Source organism: Prionailurus viverrinus, chromosome A2 (genome assembly GCF_022837055.1).
Source record: "Prionailurus viverrinus isolate Anna chromosome A2, UM_Priviv_1.0, whole genome shotgun sequence".
NCBI classification, from domain to species: domain Eukaryota; kingdom Metazoa; phylum Chordata; class Mammalia; order Carnivora; family Felidae; genus Prionailurus; species Prionailurus viverrinus.
In genome coordinates, this window is record NC_062562.1 from 140,072,521 (window position 1) to 140,094,200 (window position 21,680).

The 21,680-nt window shown below is 39.0% G+C and overlaps 1 protein-coding gene across 4 annotated transcripts in view; it reads left to right on the forward strand.

Annotated features, from left to right (window-relative positions):
- The window catches only part of PTPRZ1 (protein tyrosine phosphatase receptor type Z1), a 185,409-nt gene extending 167,021 nt beyond the window's left edge, over positions 1 to 18,388 (forward strand). For all 4 annotated transcript variants that reach the window (XM_047849163.1, XM_047849164.1, XM_047849165.1 and 1 more), the window contains 9 exons: positions 1,439 to 1,574; positions 3,047 to 3,193; positions 10,601 to 10,694; positions 10,979 to 11,052; positions 12,871 to 12,999; positions 13,789 to 13,935; positions 15,220 to 15,362; positions 16,106 to 16,241; positions 17,427 to 18,388. In XM_047849163.1, coding sequence (XP_047705119.1) covers positions 1,439 to 1,574; positions 3,047 to 3,193; positions 10,601 to 10,694; positions 10,979 to 11,052; positions 12,871 to 12,999; positions 13,789 to 13,935; positions 15,220 to 15,362; positions 16,106 to 16,241; positions 17,427 to 17,567 — 1,147 coding nt within the window. In that variant the 3' untranslated portion in view covers positions 17,568 to 18,388. The remainder of the gene's footprint in view (positions 1 to 1,438; positions 1,575 to 3,046; positions 3,194 to 10,600; positions 10,695 to 10,978; positions 11,053 to 12,870; positions 13,000 to 13,788; positions 13,936 to 15,219; positions 15,363 to 16,105; positions 16,242 to 17,426) is intronic.
- The last annotated feature ends 3,292 nt before the right edge of the window (positions 18,389 to 21,680 follow it).

The window sequence follows — 21,680 nt, forward strand, 5'->3', positions numbered from 1 at the left end:
TCACTGTTGTCAGCGCAGAGCCTGCTTTGGATCTTGTGTCGCCCATCTCTCTGCCCCTCCCCCACTCATCTTCTCCCCCCTCCCCAAAAGAAATAAACTTGAAAAAGAAGTGCTTGAGACATAACCACTGTTCTTAGGAGTTAGCAGTCTATTGTAGAGTTATTATGTCAGGTTTATATTAGAGAAACCAAAGCTCATAGAGGGCGAAGAATTTGGCAAAATACTTTTATGTTGCTATTAAATCATTTCGGATCAAAATTCTTTTTCTCATTTTCCCAATTTCTATCTATTATATCATAGCAAGGGATTATCAACCCATCGTTACCCAATTACTTTATTTCCAACACTACGTTGATGAATAGGAAGAATGGTATTTTGAAGAAAGAGAAAAAAATATGTCAGCGATTTTAATCTAATATTTTTCAGTTAAAATAAAATTAACAGTTAACATTTACTGAGTGCTGAATCTGTACCAAACTTTATGACCACACAAATCAAATTGATTTCTGTCTACGGTGTTTTTCTCAAAGCAATGTCTGTGCTCTTACCGAAGCAAGTGTTTTCCTTTGATATACAGCTTATCTGACACATTCTAATTACCTATCTCAGGACTTACCCTCAGACAAAGTTTGAGAGACTTATCTTGAGTTTTTTCATCTGTTAGCCTGATGATAAGCTGAGAGAAACAGGAAAATGCAAGAAAAAGAGCTCTGAAGGTCAGGGATTGTTTCTCAGCAAATGGAGAAGGACCAGGGTATTGTACAGAGCAGGTGCTAATTTTCCACTCTAGTTCTTTCTACTTGTCGCAGCGTTTGAAAAGAATCCCTGCCTATGAATTCTGTCCCTCCTGTAGAGGCTTTGAAGAAGTCCATAGATAATGGCCCTTTAGAAATGACTGAAGTTATGCTTTAGTCCTCACGATCTCGCTGAAATGGTATTTTCAGCAGAAAGCCTTATCAAATTCTTTTTCTGATTAATATGAAAACCTTTACAAACATGTCTACCTGGCAATACAGACCCCAAGACCTTTAATTTTCAGGGTTGGGTGAAGCTGATGCTTTCAGTTTTCTCAGATTAAATGTCTAGTTGCTATGCTCTGGTACATAATGTTTCATTGTATAATATATAAATGAGGAATAAATATAATTATTGAAAATTTAAAAAATCTCTAAGTAAATAAATAAATAATCTCCAACAGAAATAGGTTATTTTACAGTTCGACCTACGGCCAAAAATAAAAAGTAAACTACTTGTTCTTTGAAGCATCATGCTTAACAACTAAACTGTTTACCCTTTTGGATTGCTGAACTGTTTATTATGTGGCTCAGTGGCTTGGGGAAGAAAATTATTTTAATTTGCAAGACAGCCAGGAGTGACCTATCTTCAAATTATGTTTTGCGCTTGACATTGAAATGGTTCTTTTTTGTGCTCTCTTCAGTGCTGGAGTTGGAAGAACAGGCACATACATTGTGCTAGACAGTATGTTGCAGCAAATTCAACAGGAAGGAACTGTCAACATATTCGGCTTCTTAAAACACATTCGTTCACAAAGAAATTATTTGGTGCAAACTGAGGTATGAGAAAAAAGGATACTTTCTGTTCTTGTTGCTCTCCCCCTCCCCCACCAAAAAGGATACTTTGATTTATCTAAGGGTTGTAAATGTCCCTAAAATGCTAAAGTTGGATGGACCTGACCTTGTTTTTCCAGGTTGATGAGTCTCATAGGGCTCCCATATTAAAGTGCTACCAACTGGCTGGCTTAAAAAATGGAACCTTAATGCCTCATAGTTCTGGAGGATGAAAGCCCAGAGTCAAGGTGTTCGCAGGGCCATGCTTCCTCCAGAACTTCTAGGGGAGGATCTTCCCTTGTCTGAGTTTCTGGTAGCCCGTGTGTTGCTTGGATGAAGCAGCCTTACTTCGATATCTACCTCCATCTTCACATGGCTGGCTTTTCTGTCTCTGTGTCCAAATTTCCTTTTCTTGGAAGAACAACAGTCACTACCTCATCTTAACTAATTACATCTACGATGACCTTATTTACAAATACAGTCACCTTCTGAGGTACTGGGGGGTTAGGGCTTCGACATATCTTTTTGGGGGACACAATTCAAGCCATAACACCAGATAATGGCATTGTATGTCATAGGTGGACCAGGTACATTTTGTCTGTTTTGTGACCAAATAGGGAATATCTTTGGAATGACACTGATGGCGGAGAAGATTAAAAAAAAAAAAAAGAAAGAAAGAAAAGAAGCAGATCAGGCAGTGCCCATCCCTGCTAGCAAACACCTCAAGTTTGTCCTGCATAGAGTGAATAAATGCATTCATTGTCGAAATTTTTTTATTTTCATATTTTAAAAGTATGAATTCTGCTCAAATGATAGCCTTTTTTAAGTCCATATAGTTTATCATAGATAGTTTACATGACACAGGACAAAGTCTGCATATCTGTATATTTTCCCCTGTTTCGAAATAAAAATGAATTGAAGTTGGAAACTATGGACGGCAGCTCGAGAGCAATCAAAGGCAAATTGCCCTGTGGGCAAAAATCAAACTAAACCAAACTTCACTCCATGAAGGAAATGACACACTAGTCAGATTAGACCATGAAAGAGTCACATACAGGAAACAGAAGACAAAACTGTACATAAAATTGTGCTAAGTTACATATGACTGCTGAAAGGAGAATGGGAATGGACAGCAGAAGAAGACCCAGGAGGAGTATAAACGTCAGGAAAGCCCTCATGCAAAATATGGAGGAGGGTCACAGGTTTGAAGGAAGGGCAGAGAGAGCATTGCTTTGCCTCCTTCCCACAAATGTCAATACATCAGAAGTAACAGGAGGGACGAGAAGAGTCGTGTTCTCTCTTGACTGCCTCCTCTCCTACGTCTGATTTCCCTCAGGACGAGTAAGCAATCTTTTGTGGGTCCATTCCCACCATTGTGTAAAACTTTTTTTGTCTGTCAGGGAAAAAAATTATTTTTGTATTTAGGTACATGTAAAGAAAACCTGAAGTAATGTTGCTCATTGTCACTGTTTTGCCAGGAACAGTATGTTTTCATTCATGATGCTTTGGTTGAGGCCATACTTAGTAAAGAGACTGAGGTGCCAGACAGCCACATTCATGCCTATGTCAATGCGCTCCTCATTCCTGGACCAACAGGCAAAACGAAGCTAGAGAAACAATTCAAGGTGAGTCCTCTTAGACGTTACCACGCAATTCAGTGTCCCTGCATCTTTTTGTCTGAGTTGACAAGGCCATGTGGACGGGTTCAGAGCACAGTTGGCACAGTGGCTGTGTATTATTCTTTAGAGTGGGCGGCAAAGCCACGTGGTAAGTTTCAAGGAGAATCTTAATTTTGAGAGCAAGAAGAAAAGTTCTCAGGAACTCTAGATTAACGTTTACAAGTGTAAACTTGGTCCAAGAAGGAGGGCACAGAGCATAACAGAAGGGACAGGCAGACCTCATCATACAAACTTCGTAAGTGCTCTTTTTCTTTTGAAAGAACCAGACCACTTAACAAGGAGTGCTCCGGCTCAGGCTGTTCATGCTATTCTTTGGAAAAATCTGTCTCACTTGAAGCCCCTGGACTAGAGAAGAGGCCACACCAGAACAATAGCTCTTCAACCCCAGTTCCTCCCACCCACCTTGTGGGAAGCAGTGAGCTAGAGCAGGGAGTATGTTTTGTTCAATATCATACCTTCTACAATCCTAGTTCTCTGACTTCCAGAAATCAGCCAGCAAAGAATTCAGAAAACAGTTGTTACTGGACCTTCTAGCTGTTTAAGGGGGATTTGCACAGTTTTGACTTTCCCACAGGATGGAGGCTGGTCATTTGCTCCACCTTATTCCTATACTAACCTCTTACTTCCGAGGATTCCTAGAGAAATGGGCCGATTTCTGAAGGAGGAATATCTAGGAAGAATTTGAGACCCTGGAAAAACCTAGTAGAGTTGACAAATCTTGAGATTGCAGAGTGTTGTTTTTCCTCTTCTCCCCCACACTACAGTTTAAAAGATGTTAGTCGCTAGGACTTCCTTCTGATTTTCTGTTGTCTCAGTCAGCACCATTTGTACTTTTGGAGAAGAGAAAGATTGGGGTGAATGCTGCGCTTTGAACCTGCCATCAGGAAGACATAAGTGTTTTTATGCGGCAAAGCTCATCTGAGCGAAAACAGAACACGTTAGAGAAAGAAAAAGTATGCAATTTGCCTTCTACAAATGAATAATAAAGGAGTATAAAACATCAGCATTAAGTTGTTAGGATAGCTTTATTCTAAATTAAAAAATATATAAGTATTACCCATTTTCAACATAATTTTCATTGAAGTATGACTTACCCCTACACAACTGCATAAAAGAATTGATACGGCTTACACTGGATAACCCAGGATCAAAATAGAAATATCAATTATGAGGCCAGAATCTTATTTAATGGGGAGACATTTGATTCTGTTTCCTGTTAACACACTACCGGGGAGATAAAAAAGTATGTGTGTTTATGTGTGTGTGTGTATGCACTGTTCTATAAGACATTAGTCATTCAAGTTTATCTGTAGAAACAATTCCTTGAGATAAATTATATGGCATTTATTTGTGACTATCTGCAGAAAAGGAAAACACTAACTGAAAAAGATACCTGCACTCTTAGGATCATTGCAGCATTATTTACAGTAGCTAAGATATGGAAACAAGTTAAGTGTCCATTGATGGATGAATAGATGGGAAAATGTAGTATATATATTCAATGGAATATTGTTCATCCATAAAACAGAATGGCAAATCTTGCCATTTGCAACAACATGGATAGACCTTAAGGGCATTATGGCACGTGAAGTAAGTCAGAAATAACTCAGTGAAATAAGTCAGACAAAGAAAGACAAATACCATATGGTATCACTTACATGAAGAAATAAAAAAAAAAGTCACAGATACAGAGAATAGATTGATGGTTGCCAGAGGCAGAGGGTAGGGGGTGGGCAAAATGGGTGAAGAAGATCAAAATGTACTAACTTCCAGTTATAAAATAAATAAGGCATAGAGATATAATCTACAGCATGGCGACTATAGTTAATAATACTGTACTGCATATTTGAAAGTTGCTAGGAGAGTAGACCTTAAAAGTTCTTGTCATTAGAAAAAAAATTCATAACTATGTATGGTGAGGGATGTTACCTCCACTTACTGTGGTGATTATTTTGCAATGTATACAGGTATCAAATCATTGAGACATATACCTGAAATTAATATAATGTTGTATGTCAGTCATACCTCATTTTAAAAAGAAAACAAATATTTATCAAGCACCTGCCACATACCAGGCCTTTTGTGTTTGATACTAGGATACAAACATGAATTTTTTCAAAAAATCACACCCAGGTCTTGCCCTTGTGACACTTGCTCCTGCTCTTGAGCTAGTGAGATATACAGGCAAGAAAACAGTTACAAAACAGGGGGAAAGTGCCATCACACAGGTGAAACGGGTGCTGTAGGATGCAACTCTTCAGGGAAGAATTGCACAGGATATAGTGAAGGGTTGCATAGAGGACTCGGTGATTTATTGGACATTGCAGCGAGGAGAGACAAAGACAAGCATTAACTACCCGCATTCTAACTTGAGCACGGAGGATGAGATATTGTTCACTGAGACTGAAAAGCGCATGTTTGTTGGGTGTGGTGGGGAAGGGATGGTGAGATTTGTTCGGAGCCAACCTAATTTTAGGAACTCAGGAGGTGTAGTGTAAACAGGCATAGTGGGCAGTTGAATACTCAGTGGGAAGCACAAAGGAGAGGTCCAGCTTGGAGAAAGGATTTGGGAACAATCAGCATAGAGATGGTTACGTGAAGCCTTAGAATTGGACAAGACAGCCAAGAAAGCTTGGGAAGGGGTTTTTAAGAAAAATTATAACTAACCAATGAATGGACAGCCCACAAAAGAAAGGGAAGAAGTAGGCATTGGAGTGTAGGAGAAAATTGGTCACAGTGGGGATATAATAGACTCTGAAGGAAATAACATTTTGAGGAGGAAATGGACAAAGGTCAGCAAATCCCATTGACAAATCAGTTGTGATGAGGACAGAGCATGCCATTGGACTGAGCCATAAAAGCTACTTCAGGGAAGGATAGCACTGAAGCCAGACTCTAGGAAGGTAAGGAGACATCGTGTGTGAGGAATTAAAGGCCATATTTAGATAACTCTAAAGATTTTTGACTCTGAAGAGAATGATAATGATAGCTAGAAGGAAACTTGAAGTTAGAAAGTAAGAAATTTTTTTGGTAAATTTTTTTGTTTTGTTTTTTATGTTTTAATGAGAGGCATCTGAGTTTGTTTAAAAACTAATGAAAAGTGAGGTGCCTGGCTGGCTCCGTTGGTAGAGCATGTGACTCTTGATCTTGGGTTGTGAGTTTGAGCCCCATATTGGGAATAGAGTTGACTTAAAAAAATAAATAGGGGGGCGCCTGGGTGGCGCAGTCGGTTAAGCGTCCGACTTCAGCCAGGTCACGATCTCACGGTCTGTGAGTTCGAGCCCCACATCAGGCTCTGGGCTGATGGCTCAGAGCCTGGAGCCTGTTTCCGATTCTGTGTCTCCCTCTCTGTCTGCCCCTCCCCTGCTCATGCTCTGTCTCTCTCTGTCCCAAAAATAAATAAAAAAGTTGAAAAATAAATAAATAAATAAATAGGGGCTCCTGGATGGCTCAGTCGGTTGGGCGTCCGACTCTTGATTTTGGCGCAGGTCACGATCTCCCAGTGAGTGTGAGCCCAGCATCAGGCTCTGCACTGACAGCGAGGAGCCTGTTTGGGATTCTCTCTCCCTCTCTTTCTGTCCCTCTCCCACTTGTACATGTTCTCCCTCTCTCCCTCTCTCTCTCTCTCTCTCTCTCTCTCTCTCTTTCAAAAATAAACACTTAAAAAATAGTTTATTTAAAAGACACTAATGAAAAGAGATGTATGGTGGGAGTGGTGGGGAGAGGGAGGAGAGAACAGACTTTTAGAGGGAGAGGAAATCCTGAGAAGAGGCAAAGAGGAATTAGGGGCAAACGCAGGGACACCTAAGTGGGTGTGTATAGCAGTAAGTGTGTGGGCTCCACGGCTGCAGACTGAAGGGATACTATGGCTTCTATTCCCTCTGTGACACAGGAAGTGAGTGTGTGGTGTGTGTGTGTGTGTGTGTGCGCGTGCGTGGGCATGGGGTGTGTGCACGTGGGCACGGGGTGTGTGTGTGTGTGTGTGTGTGCACGTGCGTGGGCATGGGTTGTGTGTGCGTGGGCACAGGGTATGTGTGTGTGTGTGTGTGTGTGTGTGTGTGTGTGTGTGTTTGTACACACATTCTAGGATAAAGACGTTAAATATCCAATGGAGGGGGAAGAGTTAATTTCAAAGAATCTATACAGTACTAACCATATTCTCAGAATCTAATACATGAAAATTGGAAGTTGAAATGAAAACTTGGCCCTAAAAATATCCCAATATTTGAACAATAAAAATTCTCTTTTACATAATCGATAATAATATGAAAGAGGAAATTATACAATCTTTAGAATTAAAGGTCAACAGAAGGACTCCATGGCACAGCTTGTAGGAAACAACTGAAGTTGTATCTAGAAAGAAATTTATAATCTTAAATATATTCATTTGAGAATAAATAAAAATAAAAACAAATGAAATAGGCATATCATGTTAAAATTAGAAGAAAAGCATGGTACACCCAAAGAGGGAGACAGAAATATTTTCAGAAAGTTAAAGCTTTCTTAAATAGATGGTTAAAGTGATTAAATAGAAACAGATGAAACAAAACCAAATGCAGGTTCTATCAAAGGCTAATAAGACAAATAAACCTGTGGCCAGATTGGTAAGAAAAGGAGAGGCTTTGCACGAATAAATATTAAGGTGAAAAATAGGGATATATTTATAAATATTTTAGAACTGTTTTTCTAAACTTAAGAAGCATACTGTGAGCATATTTGTGACAGTACATTTGAAATCCTACATGAGAGAAAATATTTTTAAATATTTATTAATTTTTGAGAGAGAGAGAGAGAGAGAGAGAGAGAGAGAGCACATAAGCAGGGGAGGGGCAGAGAGAGAGGGAGACAGAGCAAGTTCCATGCAGTTAGCACAGAGCCTGACACAGGGCTCAGACTTAAGAACCATGAGACCATGACCTGAGCCAAAATCAAGAGTTGGATGCTAAATGACTAAGCCACCCAGACGCCCCGAAAGAAATATTTTTTAAGAAAAAGTAAGCAAAATACACTCACAGAGAAACGCAAAATCCAACTAGACCAAGAGCCATTAAATAAATTGTATCAGTTGCCAGAAATCTCACCTCCAAAATAAAATCAGAACTGGAAGAATTACCAAACTTCTAAGGAACAGAAAATTCCAAACTCTGTGATAAAATATCTAGGTAGAAAGCAAACCCAACTATTTTACTGTTTTAGCAAGTGTAACTTTGCTACCAAAACTGTATAAGGAGAGCACAAGTAAAGAAATATACAGAGCAGTTTCACTTATGAACTTAAACACTGAAATCCTGTTTAAAATAGCAGCAACTCAAATCCAGCGGCGTGGTTTTTAAAACAATATTGTGACCAATTAGGATTCATAGTGTTTGTTCTCGTGATGACTTAACAGTAGAAAATATGAACAGATATAGTTATGAGAATTGTATGGCCCTCTCAAAAGATGTAGAAAAGGCAGTAAATAAAATTCAGTACTATTCATAACAACAACTATCAGTAAATTAAAACTAGAGGGAAGCTTTCTTCATCTTAGGCTACATTATAAATGTCATATACAAAATTTTAACTTGGAAATTTTCATAGTAGGTTTAAGAAAAAACAAGAAATGCCAACTGTTGACACTGTTAGCCAACGCTGTACTGGAAATCGAGTCAAACAAAAAAAAATGTTTAGAAATAGAAAATAATCTGTAGATGATACACTTGTCTATATAGAAAATCAAGAGAAACAAAATAAGATATCTCTTATTAGAACTCAACTCTTATTACAGTTCAACAATATATATAAAAATCAATAGCGTCGTAACTCATTAGCTGTGAATTGTTAGAAGAGATATTAGAATAAAAAGGGAGTTCAACAATAAACAGAAACAAAAACTCCAGGGTCTCAAAAATAAACTTAACAAAAGGTACAATGAATGCATAGAGAAAAAATTATAAAACTGAATTGAAGAGCCTAGAATTAGACCCAACAAATATAGATACAATTTTCATGAATGGAAATATTCTGAAGATGTCGATTCTCCGAAATTAAGTATAAAAATCAGTGTGGTACCAATCAAATTCCCAGCAGGATTTTCATGGTAAATTAAGAACTGAACTTAAAATTAACATTTGGAGAAGTAAAGAACAAAGACATCCAAAGCACTACTAAAAATAAAGAACAAAATAGAAATGTGTTGGACAGTATACAGAAGACTTATACAGATATGATAATTAACGCTGAAAAACAGACAAATCAGCTAAAGGAACCATGTCTTTGTGGAAATGGTTATATGATAGATATGACAAATCAGTGAGGGGAGGACAGACTAACCAATAAGTGATACTGGGAGAATTTCCATGTGGAAACAAGTAAAACTGGGTTCTTAACACACCTTAAACACTAAAATTATTCAAGATGGATTAGGTACTTAAAGGTGAAAGCAAGGTTCTATAACTATTACAAGAAAATGTTAGCAATGTATATTTTGAAGGCATCAGTGTAGAAAAGGACTTCTTAAAAACATAATTGGCAGAAATCTTAAAGAAAAAATTAATTAATTGGCTATAAATGTCCGTGTGATTAAAGACAACAAAGACATTAGCAAATTTTTAAACAGATTATAGACTTAAATTCAAGACATCAAGCCCCCTAAAAATTAATAAATGACAGTGAAGTATAAATATAAAAAGGCAATCATCAAAAAAGAAATTTAAATGCCTAATGAATGCTAAAATTCACAATCACACAGTAATCAAGGAAATGCAAATCAAAAGCATGGTTTATCACTTCTATCAGACTGTCAAAAAATAATGCTGATGACTCCTAATTCCATGTGTATGCATTAAGTAATATACAAGAGAGAGTCATTGCTACAAAGTTTAGAAAAGCAAAATATTAGAAATAATCCTAACATTCACTAGTTGGGGGAATAGATAAATAACAAATAGATTATTCATGTAATGCAGTACTGAAAAAATGAATGAAATCCAACCATATACATAAATGTGTACACACACACATACACATATCATGCAATTTACCCCAACTGCACCGTGAAATGTAAGTGGAGGACATAGTGTATGCTTATGAGGGAAACCCTAGGGAAGATCCTCCCAGTGCTGAATGTCAAACTAAAGGGCATTCTCTGCTTCATCGAGCTTCCCTGGTGTAGAACACAGATGTGCCAGGGATTTAGGTCAAGGAATTTTTGGAAAACAAGTCAGATATATGTATATTCAGTATCTTATCTTGATTTCTTGGTTAGGTCGTGTATGTGTGTGTGTGTGTGTGTGTGTGTGTGTGTGTGTATGTTTGAGTACTTAGATGACTTAAATGAAATAATCTATATTTTTCTTTGACTCCCTTTCTCAGCTCCTGAGTCAATCGAATATACAACAGAGTGACTATTCTACAGCCCTAAAGCACTGTAACAGGGAAAAGAACAGAACATCTTCCATCATCCCTGGTAGGTTATGTTGAATCATAAAAAAAAAAAGATGATAGTATTTGTACATCTTGGAATGAATGAATTCACTCAGTATTTTTCTAATTATGCCTGATAATTTACTTGTTAAAAAGGACTGTTAAATCCTGAAGTCCATCTAAAAGATGCGAAATACATAGAAAAACTAGCTTACAGATCAAAGTCACTCAACTTGGGACATGCAGCTGTGTTTTACAATGTGGGGGTGGAGGGAAGGGTATAGAGCTGTGAGCATGGTGGTTCATGATGAGTGTTTTGTGTTCCAGTGGAGAGATCAAGGGTTGGCATTTCATCTCTGAGTGGGGAAGGCACAGACTACATCAATGCCTCCTATATCATGGTAAGTCGAGAAGTCACTGGAGAAACTACCTACCAGTTTGTGCTTCCAGAACCAAAACCAAAACGGGCTTCCTGAAGCAGTGGCTGTGGCACTGCTGGTGGGTAGATCTAATTGAATGACTGCAGACCACAACCCCCAAGCAGCAAAGAGAATAACAGCATCCCTTGATGTTTTGATGTGTGCTGGGACTGGAGATCCCTCAAGCTAGACAAATTAGTAAATAAATGCAGGAACCAAACTTACCATTCAGGACTTATGAGAAGATACACAATATACACTGGGCCAACTAAGAGGCTCCATTACATTTACCCTGAACAGACCCAGGACATTCCAGATTCTGGAAAGCCCATCTCACTGACTTTACTACTCCAGGTTTGCAACACAGTGTTCACCCTGTGGACTGGGCTCATTTAGAGACCCGGATTTCTAAAGACATAATCTTCTCCTTCTGTGTTTAGATCTTCTGTGAGAAAGGGGAGAGTGTTTCTGGGTAGCCATTGCGTGGCCCTCGTTTCCATTTCAGGTCTATCAATCATAGAGCTTGGCTTCACATGAAAAGGTGGTAATTCCCATGCCAAAATCACTGTTTCATTTATCCAGCAAAGAAAATATTGCAAGCTATCCATGCAGGAAACAGGGAGATGTGTTGTGGTAGCATTTAATACATGCTGCACTTCCCATGAGCCTGTGGGGAATAGGAACAGGATCTGAGAGACCCCAGAGCAGAGGAGGATAAACGAGCCATGATTTTAATAAGCAACACCATGGAAATCGTGACCAATCCAGAGGACGCAGCTTCTGGGTTTCTGCAGCAAAATCTGCAAGGTGCCTCTCTGATTCCTCCCTGATAGAGGAAGCCAGGGTGTCTGCACACCAAGGGTGTTCTGTTGTCAGTGGGTGCAAATTTAACACTTTGCCATTGGGACTTACAGAAAGTGAGAAATATAAAATCTCCTCCGAATGTCCATTCTATCCAGTGTAGGAGACATGGTCCACATGCCATTTTGGGAAGTCTGCTCCTAGAGATGATAGCTGTGTAGACTTGGGCACAACACTTTTTGGATTTTAATGTTTTTTTAAAGTTTATTTATTTATTTTGAGAGAGAGAGAGAATGAGAGAGAAAGAGAGAGAATGAGAGGGGGAGGGGCAGAGAATGAGGGAGAAAGAGAATCCCAAGCAGTCTCTGCACTGCCAGCACAGTGCCCAAAAGGGGGCTCGATCCCACAGACTGTGAGATCATGACCTGAGCCTAAATCAAGAGTCAGACACTTAACGAACTGAGCCACCCAGGTGCCCCACAACACTTAATTTCTTAAGCCTCAGTTTAACCACCTACAAAATGGGGATCACAGTTCCTATCGCATAGTACTTCCGTGAGACGTGAGAGCCTTAAGGGGAAGAAGAGGCTACTCCTGGGGCCCCTGGGTGGCTCAATTGGTTAAGCATCCAACTTCAGCTTAGGTCATGATCTCACAGTTTGTGAGCTCTAGCCCCACTTCAGGTGAGCTCGAACCCCACTCCAGCCTCCGCACTCTCTCTCCCTCTCTGTCCCTCACTCACGCTCTCTCTCTCTCATAAATAAATAAATAAATAAATAAATAAATAAATGTTTTAAAAAAGAAAGAAAATGCTACTCCCGTGCCTGGTGTATGGAAAGTGCCCTCTAAACAGCAACTAAAATAATCACCTTGTGATTTACAGATGCAATCTAAAAGCAAAAAGGCTGCCTTGACTTAAGGCCCATTATCTTATAAATGTACTTTAAGCGTTTAAAGTCATATGCCAGGGCTCTTTGTATGTTCTGTTTGCTTTTGTAGGGTTACTATCAGAGCAATGAATTCATCATCACCCAGCATCCTCTTCTTCATACCATCAAGGATTTCTGGCGGATGATATGGGACCATAATGCCCAGCTGGTAGTTATGCTTCCTGATGGTCAAAACATGGTAAGTCTCCCCCATCACGTCACTTTTGGTACTTGCCTTACAGGAGAAATAGCAAGTCATGTCAGCCGGAAGTCCAAGCAAACAAACAATTTTTTTTCAACTAATAAACTAATATCACTCGTTGGCTACTGGTCTGCTATTGTCTACTATTGGGCCTGGTTTGGTGATGCCACCTCCCAGGTCTGAGATTGCTGAACGACAGTTTTAACTAAAAATAAGTTAAAATTCATTTAAATTTAAGTATTCTGTGATACTGCTTATGAAAAATTAGAACTGCAATCATGAATGAAGTCAGTCCCTATGCTTCTATTTACATTTTTAAAAATAAAACTTGTTAGGATATTTGGAGAGTCCTTCAGTTTAAGGAGATCTATATAAAACCCAAAATAAAGGCCTATTTTATTTAGATTTTGCACATATATGTAACTTGGAGATTTATTTCTTATCTGTAAAAGTAGACTGGCCATTCCAAATGACACTGGAAATTGCTGAGCTCTTAAAATCACTTGAATCTTTTCTACTCAGTTATCATTTATAGAAGCAACAACTTACCATTGTTACTGATGAGCTAAGAGCAAAACAACAAAGCAATAGTTTGGTTTCTTAAGTGTGATACTTTATTCTGCACACCAAACTTGTTTAAGGCTCAACATTTTAAGAGTAAATTTTGAGATTCAAAGAAAACTTTGAGTTGAATTTTCTATGTCAACCAGTTAACTTCATTTCACAGTCTGACTTAGTAAACATTTGACTAAAATCTAGACTCTTCCTTGGTATTTAATCCTCCAGGCAGAAGATGAATTTGTTTACTGGCCGAATAAAGATGAGCCTATAAACTGTGAGAGTTTTAAGGTCACTCTTATGGCTGAAGAACACAAATGTCTGTCTAATGAAGAAAAACTTATAATTCAGGATTTTATTCTAGAAGCTACACAGGTATGGACATAATTGAAATGACAAACTTTTCATCTTAAGTACATGCTTTGTTAAATATATGTTGGTTTAAGGATCTTCCCTAGAAATAAAACAAAGGAACCTAATTTCTTACAAATTAGGACAGATTGCCCAAATAACCAATTTTACCTTACTTGTCACTTTCATTTTTAAAATCCTATAGAATCATTAAACACCAGTCACCACTAAACTACACCGTCCCCACTCAGAGAATCAAAGATTTCTCTCTTCACTCCAGAGTAGTTCTGATAGACCTTAAATTGAAAATAAATTCAGTAAAAAAATAATTTCATTAATCCGAATTCTCCTGTTTTAAGGTAAGTTTTTACCTTGAATTCTTCTAAGTAAAATAGGAAAAATACTATCTACCAAAATGAGCTTACCGCTGTCTACCAAGAGATGAAGTGTTACAAGTGAAGAAGTGCTTTGAAAATTGTGCAGTACAATGAAGTAGGATTGTTTTACTAATTCTTGGTTATATATAAGGTATCAATCTGAATTCTCTGCCAAGAATTATTTATGTAATTACAGTACAGAATTTACTGTACAACTACGGTAAAATGCTAAAAGATACTAATAATGAGCAAGGCACGTGAGAGACAGAGCACCTTCCCGATCAGAAAAAGGTTAAACCATGTTTTCGATGGTCTCAATGTTGCACTTCACTGTAGTCTAATTCTGGAACAGGTGAACCATGTAAATTTCAGGTTCTGCTGCTTATTTTTAAATGTAGCATTTTATTGACTACACTTTGGGAAGCTGGAGGTTTAGGGATGTAAAGTCACACAGCCCAGTTGGCCACTTGCACAAGAACCAAGAGTGGGGCCGGAGCGGAACCTACGTCTCCACCCGCCCAGCCTTGCTTGCCAGCATTTCCCCATCGGGTCATGTAATTCCACTCAGTTATTCCCAAGTAATACTGGGATTTGAAGAAGTCTATGTTATTTTAAAACAAATTTTAGCACTGAAGATTTCTTTTTGTATTAAGTTTACTGGCACAGACACATCTTTGGTACATGGTTTCGAAGTTTGAATACCATAATAAACCTACAACTAAGACATTTTTAGAATGAAAAAGAGATTATATCTACAGTGAGAAATGAGGCATCACAGCAATTTCTTCCCTCTGAGATGGAGGACGGGCTATAGTGCATGTGACTGGGTTTTATCACCTCCCTGTATTCCTGATTCCCCCAGTTATTCCACTCATAATGAACTGTCACCAATGGGACTCTTTTTAAAATACTGGTTTTTCTCTTCGTATAGGATGATTATGTACTTGAAGTGAGGCATTTTCAGTGCCCCAAATGGCCAAATCCAGACAGCCCTATTAGTAAAACGTTTGAACTTATAAGTGTTATCAAAGAGGAAGCTGCCAACAGGGATGGACCTGTGATTGTTCATGATGAGTAAGTTCCTCTCTTTAAACGGTTTCGTGCCTGAGCATTCTCCGGGTGGGCATATGTTTCTTTTGTCTTTGTACTAACCTAATGCTTTCGACCAATTGTAGCAACTCAGCCGGGGTAGATGATCTGCTTCCTATAACCAAGGTTAACACAGAATTAGATTTTTTCGCTTCTCTTAGAGCTCATGTTGAAGGCAAAAAATAGGTATGTGATCACAAGAATTTGCTCTTGCATTGTGTGCTAAGAACACTTTGTGTGATGAGTCAGTGTTTTGGCACTTGAATTTTTACAGGTGCTCACCAGAGAGACATTTCTTAGTTATTGACACCCTAGATAGGATGAAAATCGATACAGTCTTTATTAATCAGAAATAGGAACCTATACAATAAATCTCTAAAGTCTCCTGTTATGAACAAATAAAATATGTTGGAATAATATATCTATGTTGTATATGATATATGTGATAACTTGTCAGATGATTTTGATTGATTGCCAGCCCCTTCCAGAGTGTAAAAATAACAAATGAATAAGCAAACATTAAATTTCTATAAAGTATCCCATTACTAATATCATAAATACTTGCTAATGTTTCAAATTAAACTGTAGTTCTCTGCATGATAAAAGAGAGACATTTCGTTAAAAATTTCCATGTTCCCACTACAAAGTTGTTAAGGCCATGTACTTTGTGAGTTCCAAATGTGAACGTTCGATGCATCTGAATGGAGTCTTTGTCCCTTTGCTTCAAGGCATGGAGGAGTGACTGCAGGAACTTTCTGTGCTCTGACAACCCTTATGCACCAACTAGAAAAGGAAAACTCCATGGATGTTTACCAGGTAGCCAAGATGATCAATTTGATGAGGCCAGGAGTCTTTGCTGACATTGTAAGTAATAGAACAGTGAACTAAACTTTCACCATTAGAGTACTGCTTACTTCCCAGAGGCTGCCAAAATCATTTTATCATGTATCAAAAGAGGCCACCTTGACTGATAACATTTCCATGTGGTGTTCAAGCTGGATTACGAGTTACTCAGTCCACAATCCATAGAACTGGAATAATAAACAATAAACATTCAAAGTTTATCTTCTGGAAAATTAATGTATAAAATTTAATTTTCACATGTGTCTTTTTGCAAGATTTATTGTAATTCTGAAAAATACCCTCAAAAGCACCAACTAATCTGAGAACTCTCTATTTTTCCGTGTCTCTACTCTGAGACCGTAGCAGGGCCCATGCTCACCTTTGCTCAAAGCAAGGCGTGGGGCCAGTCAGGCTGCTAGAGTGTAAAGACTACTTAGTAAACAGTGGGTCTTGTAAAAAGGATTCTGCGTGAGCCCGAGCTGACAGTGCAGTCCTTTCTGGGACCTCTCCATAGAGAGAGGGACCCAGTGGATTTCATGACAAGTGGAAAAAGGAGAATGAGTGGCTTACAGGTGCCTTGTACCAAAGGATTACATACCAGTTGGTAAATCGGTAACAGTAACCTGTCACATCATTTTCTGATTCCATGACATAGATAAACAAGAATGGAGTGCTGGGGCATCTAGGTGGCTCAGTTGGCTAAGCGTCCAACTCTTGATTTTGGCTCAGGTCACGAACATACAGTTTGTGAGTTCGAGCCCCATGTCAGACTCTGTGCTGACAGTGCGGAGCCTACTTGGAGCTCTCTCTCTCCCTCTCTGTTTGCCCCTCCCCCACTCGCTCTGTCTCTGTTTCTCTCTCTCTCTCTCTCTCTCTCTCCCCAAATAAATAAATAAATAAACCTAAAAAATTAAAAAAAAAAAGAATGGAGTGCTTACCACTGGCAAAAGTATGTTGGCCAATTTTCTAGGTCAGTTGAAATTGACCTAGGTCAATTGAATGTTAGCTACTTGAAAAGCTACTTTAAATTTCTTCAGAAAGAGATATGAATATAGATTGTGTACCTCCGCTGAGTTTAACAGACCATTTAACACAATGCCCTTCTGCAAACAGTGTCAACGCGTGACTGAAAATTTCCCTTCATTTTTACAAACGTGCATCTTCATGGAGCTTCCTGTTTACGATCTCCCCTTCTCTATTCTCCAGGAGCAGTATCAGTTTCTCTACAAAGCTGTCCTCAGTCTTGTGAGCACGAGGCAGGAAGAGAATCCATCCACCTCTCTGGACAGTAATGGCGCGGCATTGCCCGATGGAAATATAGCCGAGAGCTTGGAGTCGTTAGTGTAGCGCAGAAAGGGGCGAGGGGAATCCGTATTGAGCGTTTTTTGCCTCTTCCTGAAGCTAGACAGGAAAATCACTTCAGTTCTTCTGTTATCTGTTCACTTTCCATCACCTGACAGTAATTTTCACGACATAGGATCCTGCTGCCAAATTTACATCATTAACAATGTGTGCCTTTTTGCAAAACTTCTTGTAATTCACTTATTGTGTCTAAACTAAAATGATTGGATTTTACAGTATTTCTAAGAATGGCATTGTGGGGTTTTTTTTCGTATTTTAACAGGAAATTTGAATTTATAGATATTAGGAATTCCCAACTACAGAAAACATGTTTGTTCTTAGTGTCAAATTTTTAGCCATATTTGTAGCAATCATCAGGTTTGCTAGAAATATAACTTTTAATATAGTAGATTGTAAATAAAACACTCCATTCCCTATGATATTCAATGTTTCACAACTGCAGTATTCACCTAAAGTAGAAATAATCTGGTACTTACTGTAAATACTGCTCTAGTGTCTCCATGGACCAAATTTATATTTATAATTGTAGATTTTTATATTTTACTACTGAGTCAGTTTTCTAGTTCTGTGTAATGGTTTAGTTTAATGATGTAATTCATTATCTGGTCTTACCCTACGAGTCTTCTGATATTCTTCCATGTCATCTCAGTAATTAACTCTGTTTTAGCATGTAACTTTAACTTTTATGGAAAATAGAAATACATTTGTTTTGAAAGATGTTTTTATGAGAATAACACCTTACCCAACATCGTTTCATTGGTTTTTATCCAAGGCATTGCAAAAATAAATACAAATATTGCTATCAACGTGCGTTTGTTTGGGGAGTGCTGTGCCGGGGCACGTGTAGCAGAAACTTGTGGGCACGGGTCCACAATGATGATGGAAGTGAAGAAAGGCTGATGGGATGGAGCAGCATATAGAGCTGTGAGTCCCAATCTGTGCATCGAGACACATAGGGAACTCACAGAATTTAAAGTTTGGAGAACATAGCAACAGTACTCATACTGCTCAACTACTGTTACTGACTTCCTGGACCTAACTACCGTGTACCAAGAAATGTCGGGGGACTTTGACTTAGAAACAAGCTGGGACTGGGGCACCTGGGTGGCTCAGTCGGTTAAGCGTCTGACTTCGGCTCAGGTCAGGATCTCGCAGTTTGTGAGTTCGAGCCCCGCGTCGGGCTCCGTGCTGACAGCTTGGAGCCTGGAGCCTGCTTCAAATTCTGTGTCTCCCTCCACAGGCCCCTCTCCCACTTGCACGCTGTCTCTCTCTCTCAAAGATAAACATTAAAAATTAAATTTAAAAAGAATCAATCTGGGTCTTAGAAGCAGGCAGATTTGCCAGTCGGGGACTGGTTTGGAAGCCAGGTGGATTGATAGACAAAGCTCAGGAGCTCTTAAACCCCAGGGTCCTATGTCAAGGCACATAGGATCCAAGAGCTGTGTGGAGCTGCAGTGCAGGAAAACAGAATCGGCCTGGGTGACGGGCCGTCTCCTGCCTCAGCCAGGAGTGTTTTGTAGCACTGCCTGATGAGGAGGGCACTAATCTCCAAGAATGCCCACATCAGGGGCCCGAGCGGGAGGCCAGGAAAAGTTTCATTTATACCAGGGCTCTCAGAATATGGTTCCCAGACCAGCAGTATCAGCAAAACCCGGGAACTTGTTAGAAATGCCAATCCTTGAATCCCATCCCAGACCTACCGTATCAGCAACTCTGAGATGAAGCTCTACAATCTAATCCAGGCTAGAGCTTGAGAACCATTGCTCTGTCGCAACAATTCAGGGAGCCTCCAGTTTCCTTAAGCACTATCGGGAAATGTTTGCCAAACCCTTAAAATAGAACCAAAGTTAGCTTTCCGCTTAAGGCAACACTCATGAGGAAATGTGAAATAGGAAAAAGGTCAACAGATGATAGAGTGTCACAAATCCCAAGATGTTGGTAAGCACTGCTTTACCAGGCACAACAAAAATTCCTGTGTTTCTTTCTCACCCTCCCTGGGAGGAAAGCCACAAGGCTAACTTTGATTCCTTGGTTGCTTCTCTAACCTTATCTCCTAGTCCTCTGTTTTATGTTCTTTCCCTCATAACCCACAATGTTTCATCGTAAATTGCTCCGAACCAAGAGTATACATGTCACCTTAATAATTTTGTCTGGTTTTCCCTTGGCCTTTGTCCCAAGAACAAACACCCGTTTGGGGGGGATATGGATTTTTTCTTTCTGGCCTTCATGGTTATTTACCAGTGAGGTGCCTTGCAGAATCTCTTCCAAAGGCAAGTACTTATGAAGCAATATGTGTGGTAATTCAACATTTCATAGACAAATTCTAATAAATATACCAGAACTATAAGGTCCATCATAGTTGTAGTGTGATACTCCCTGAAAATTTATAGCAGCTCCTTTTTCACATATAATTAATACAAACATTTCATACATACATATTCTACTCATTATTATGGCAAAGAAATCTTAATTTTTGTATTTCTGATCTGAAACTCCCTAATTCATTAGCATCTAAAATGACTTAGAGAACTTGGAAAATAAGATCTCTTTATAAGCAGATATAATTTTACATATTTTATTAGAATTGAATCCCACTTGCAAACAGCACATAGAATCAGAAGTGCTGATCATGTATTGGATTAAAATGAACTTTTTAAGGAAAATTGGAAAATCTACATATTTGTCAAAATAAAGCACATTTGTTTTTATTAGTATAAACCCCAAATGAATAGCATTCACTCGCTGATTGCAAAATATTCTCATACATCAGAGGGCCCCTCATCACTAGTACAATATTGGTATGTTAGAGCAGGTGGTATTAAATATTAAAGCATATAAATGACATGTATTATACCACTTCTAAGAATCTAAACATCCTTGGAATTAGAATTCACAAGATTTTTTTTTAGAGTAATCATTTTTAAAACTTAAAACAAGGTAAAGGGAGTGGGAGTAAGAAAGGCTGTGGGTGTGAATTTGAAACTTCTCATCGCAGACACAATACATTCTGCTCAGTCCTTCCACGGTGACACATTCTAAGCAGGCCACGAGACTGACCTTTGAAAAACTTTCCAAATATGCTAATTTGCAATGCTTTCCTCCTCAACTCTGGATGTGCCATTCAGCATCTCTCTCAGATTCTTAGGATCTTGCTTCAGCCCTAGAGGAGGTGCCTCAGTTCTGAATTATCCACATAGAGAAATGAAGAGATGCAAGAAATGTCTGCCTTGCACTCACTTGTTTAATGAAGCCATGCACTAGAAACTATTGCGTGAAGGCTCCTAGTGAGGAATATTTTTTTTATATATATGAAATTTATTGACCAATTGGTTTCCATACAACACCCAGTGCTCATCCCAAAAGGTGCCCTCCTCAAAACCCATCACCCACCCTCTCCTCCCTCCCACCCCCCATCAACCCTCAGTTTGTTCTCAGTTTTTAACAGTCTCTTATGCTTTGGCTCTCTCCCACTCTAACCTCTTTTTTTTTTTTTTTCCTTCCCCTCCCCCATGGGTTCCTGTTAAGTTTCTCAGGATCCACATAAGAGTGAAACCATATGGTATCTGTCTTTGTATGGCTTATTTCACTTAGCATCACACTCTCCAGTTCCATCCATGTTGCTACAAAAGGCCATATTTCATTTTTTCTCATTGCCACGTAATAAGGAATAATTTTTTTAACGTTTATTTATCTTTGAGAGACAGAGACAGAGCATGAGTGGGGGAGGGGAGAAGGAGACACAGAATCTGAAGCAGGCTCCAGGCTCTGAGCTGTCAGCACAGAGCCCGACACGGGGCTCGAACTCATGAGCTGAAATCATGACCTGAGCCAAAGTCGGACACTCAACCGACTGAGTCACCCAGGCACCCCTCCTAGTGAGGAATATTAAATTAGAAAAGTCTCTCACAGGGGCACCTGGGTGGCTCGGTTAAGTATCCGATTCTCAATTTCAGCTCAGGTCATGATCTCAGGGTCGTCAGATCAAGCCCCACATCAGGCTCCACATTAAGCATAGAGTTCGGTTGAGATTCTCTCTCTCTCTCTCTCTCTCTCTTTCTCTCAAAATAAAATCTTTAAAGAAAAATAAAATAGGATTCC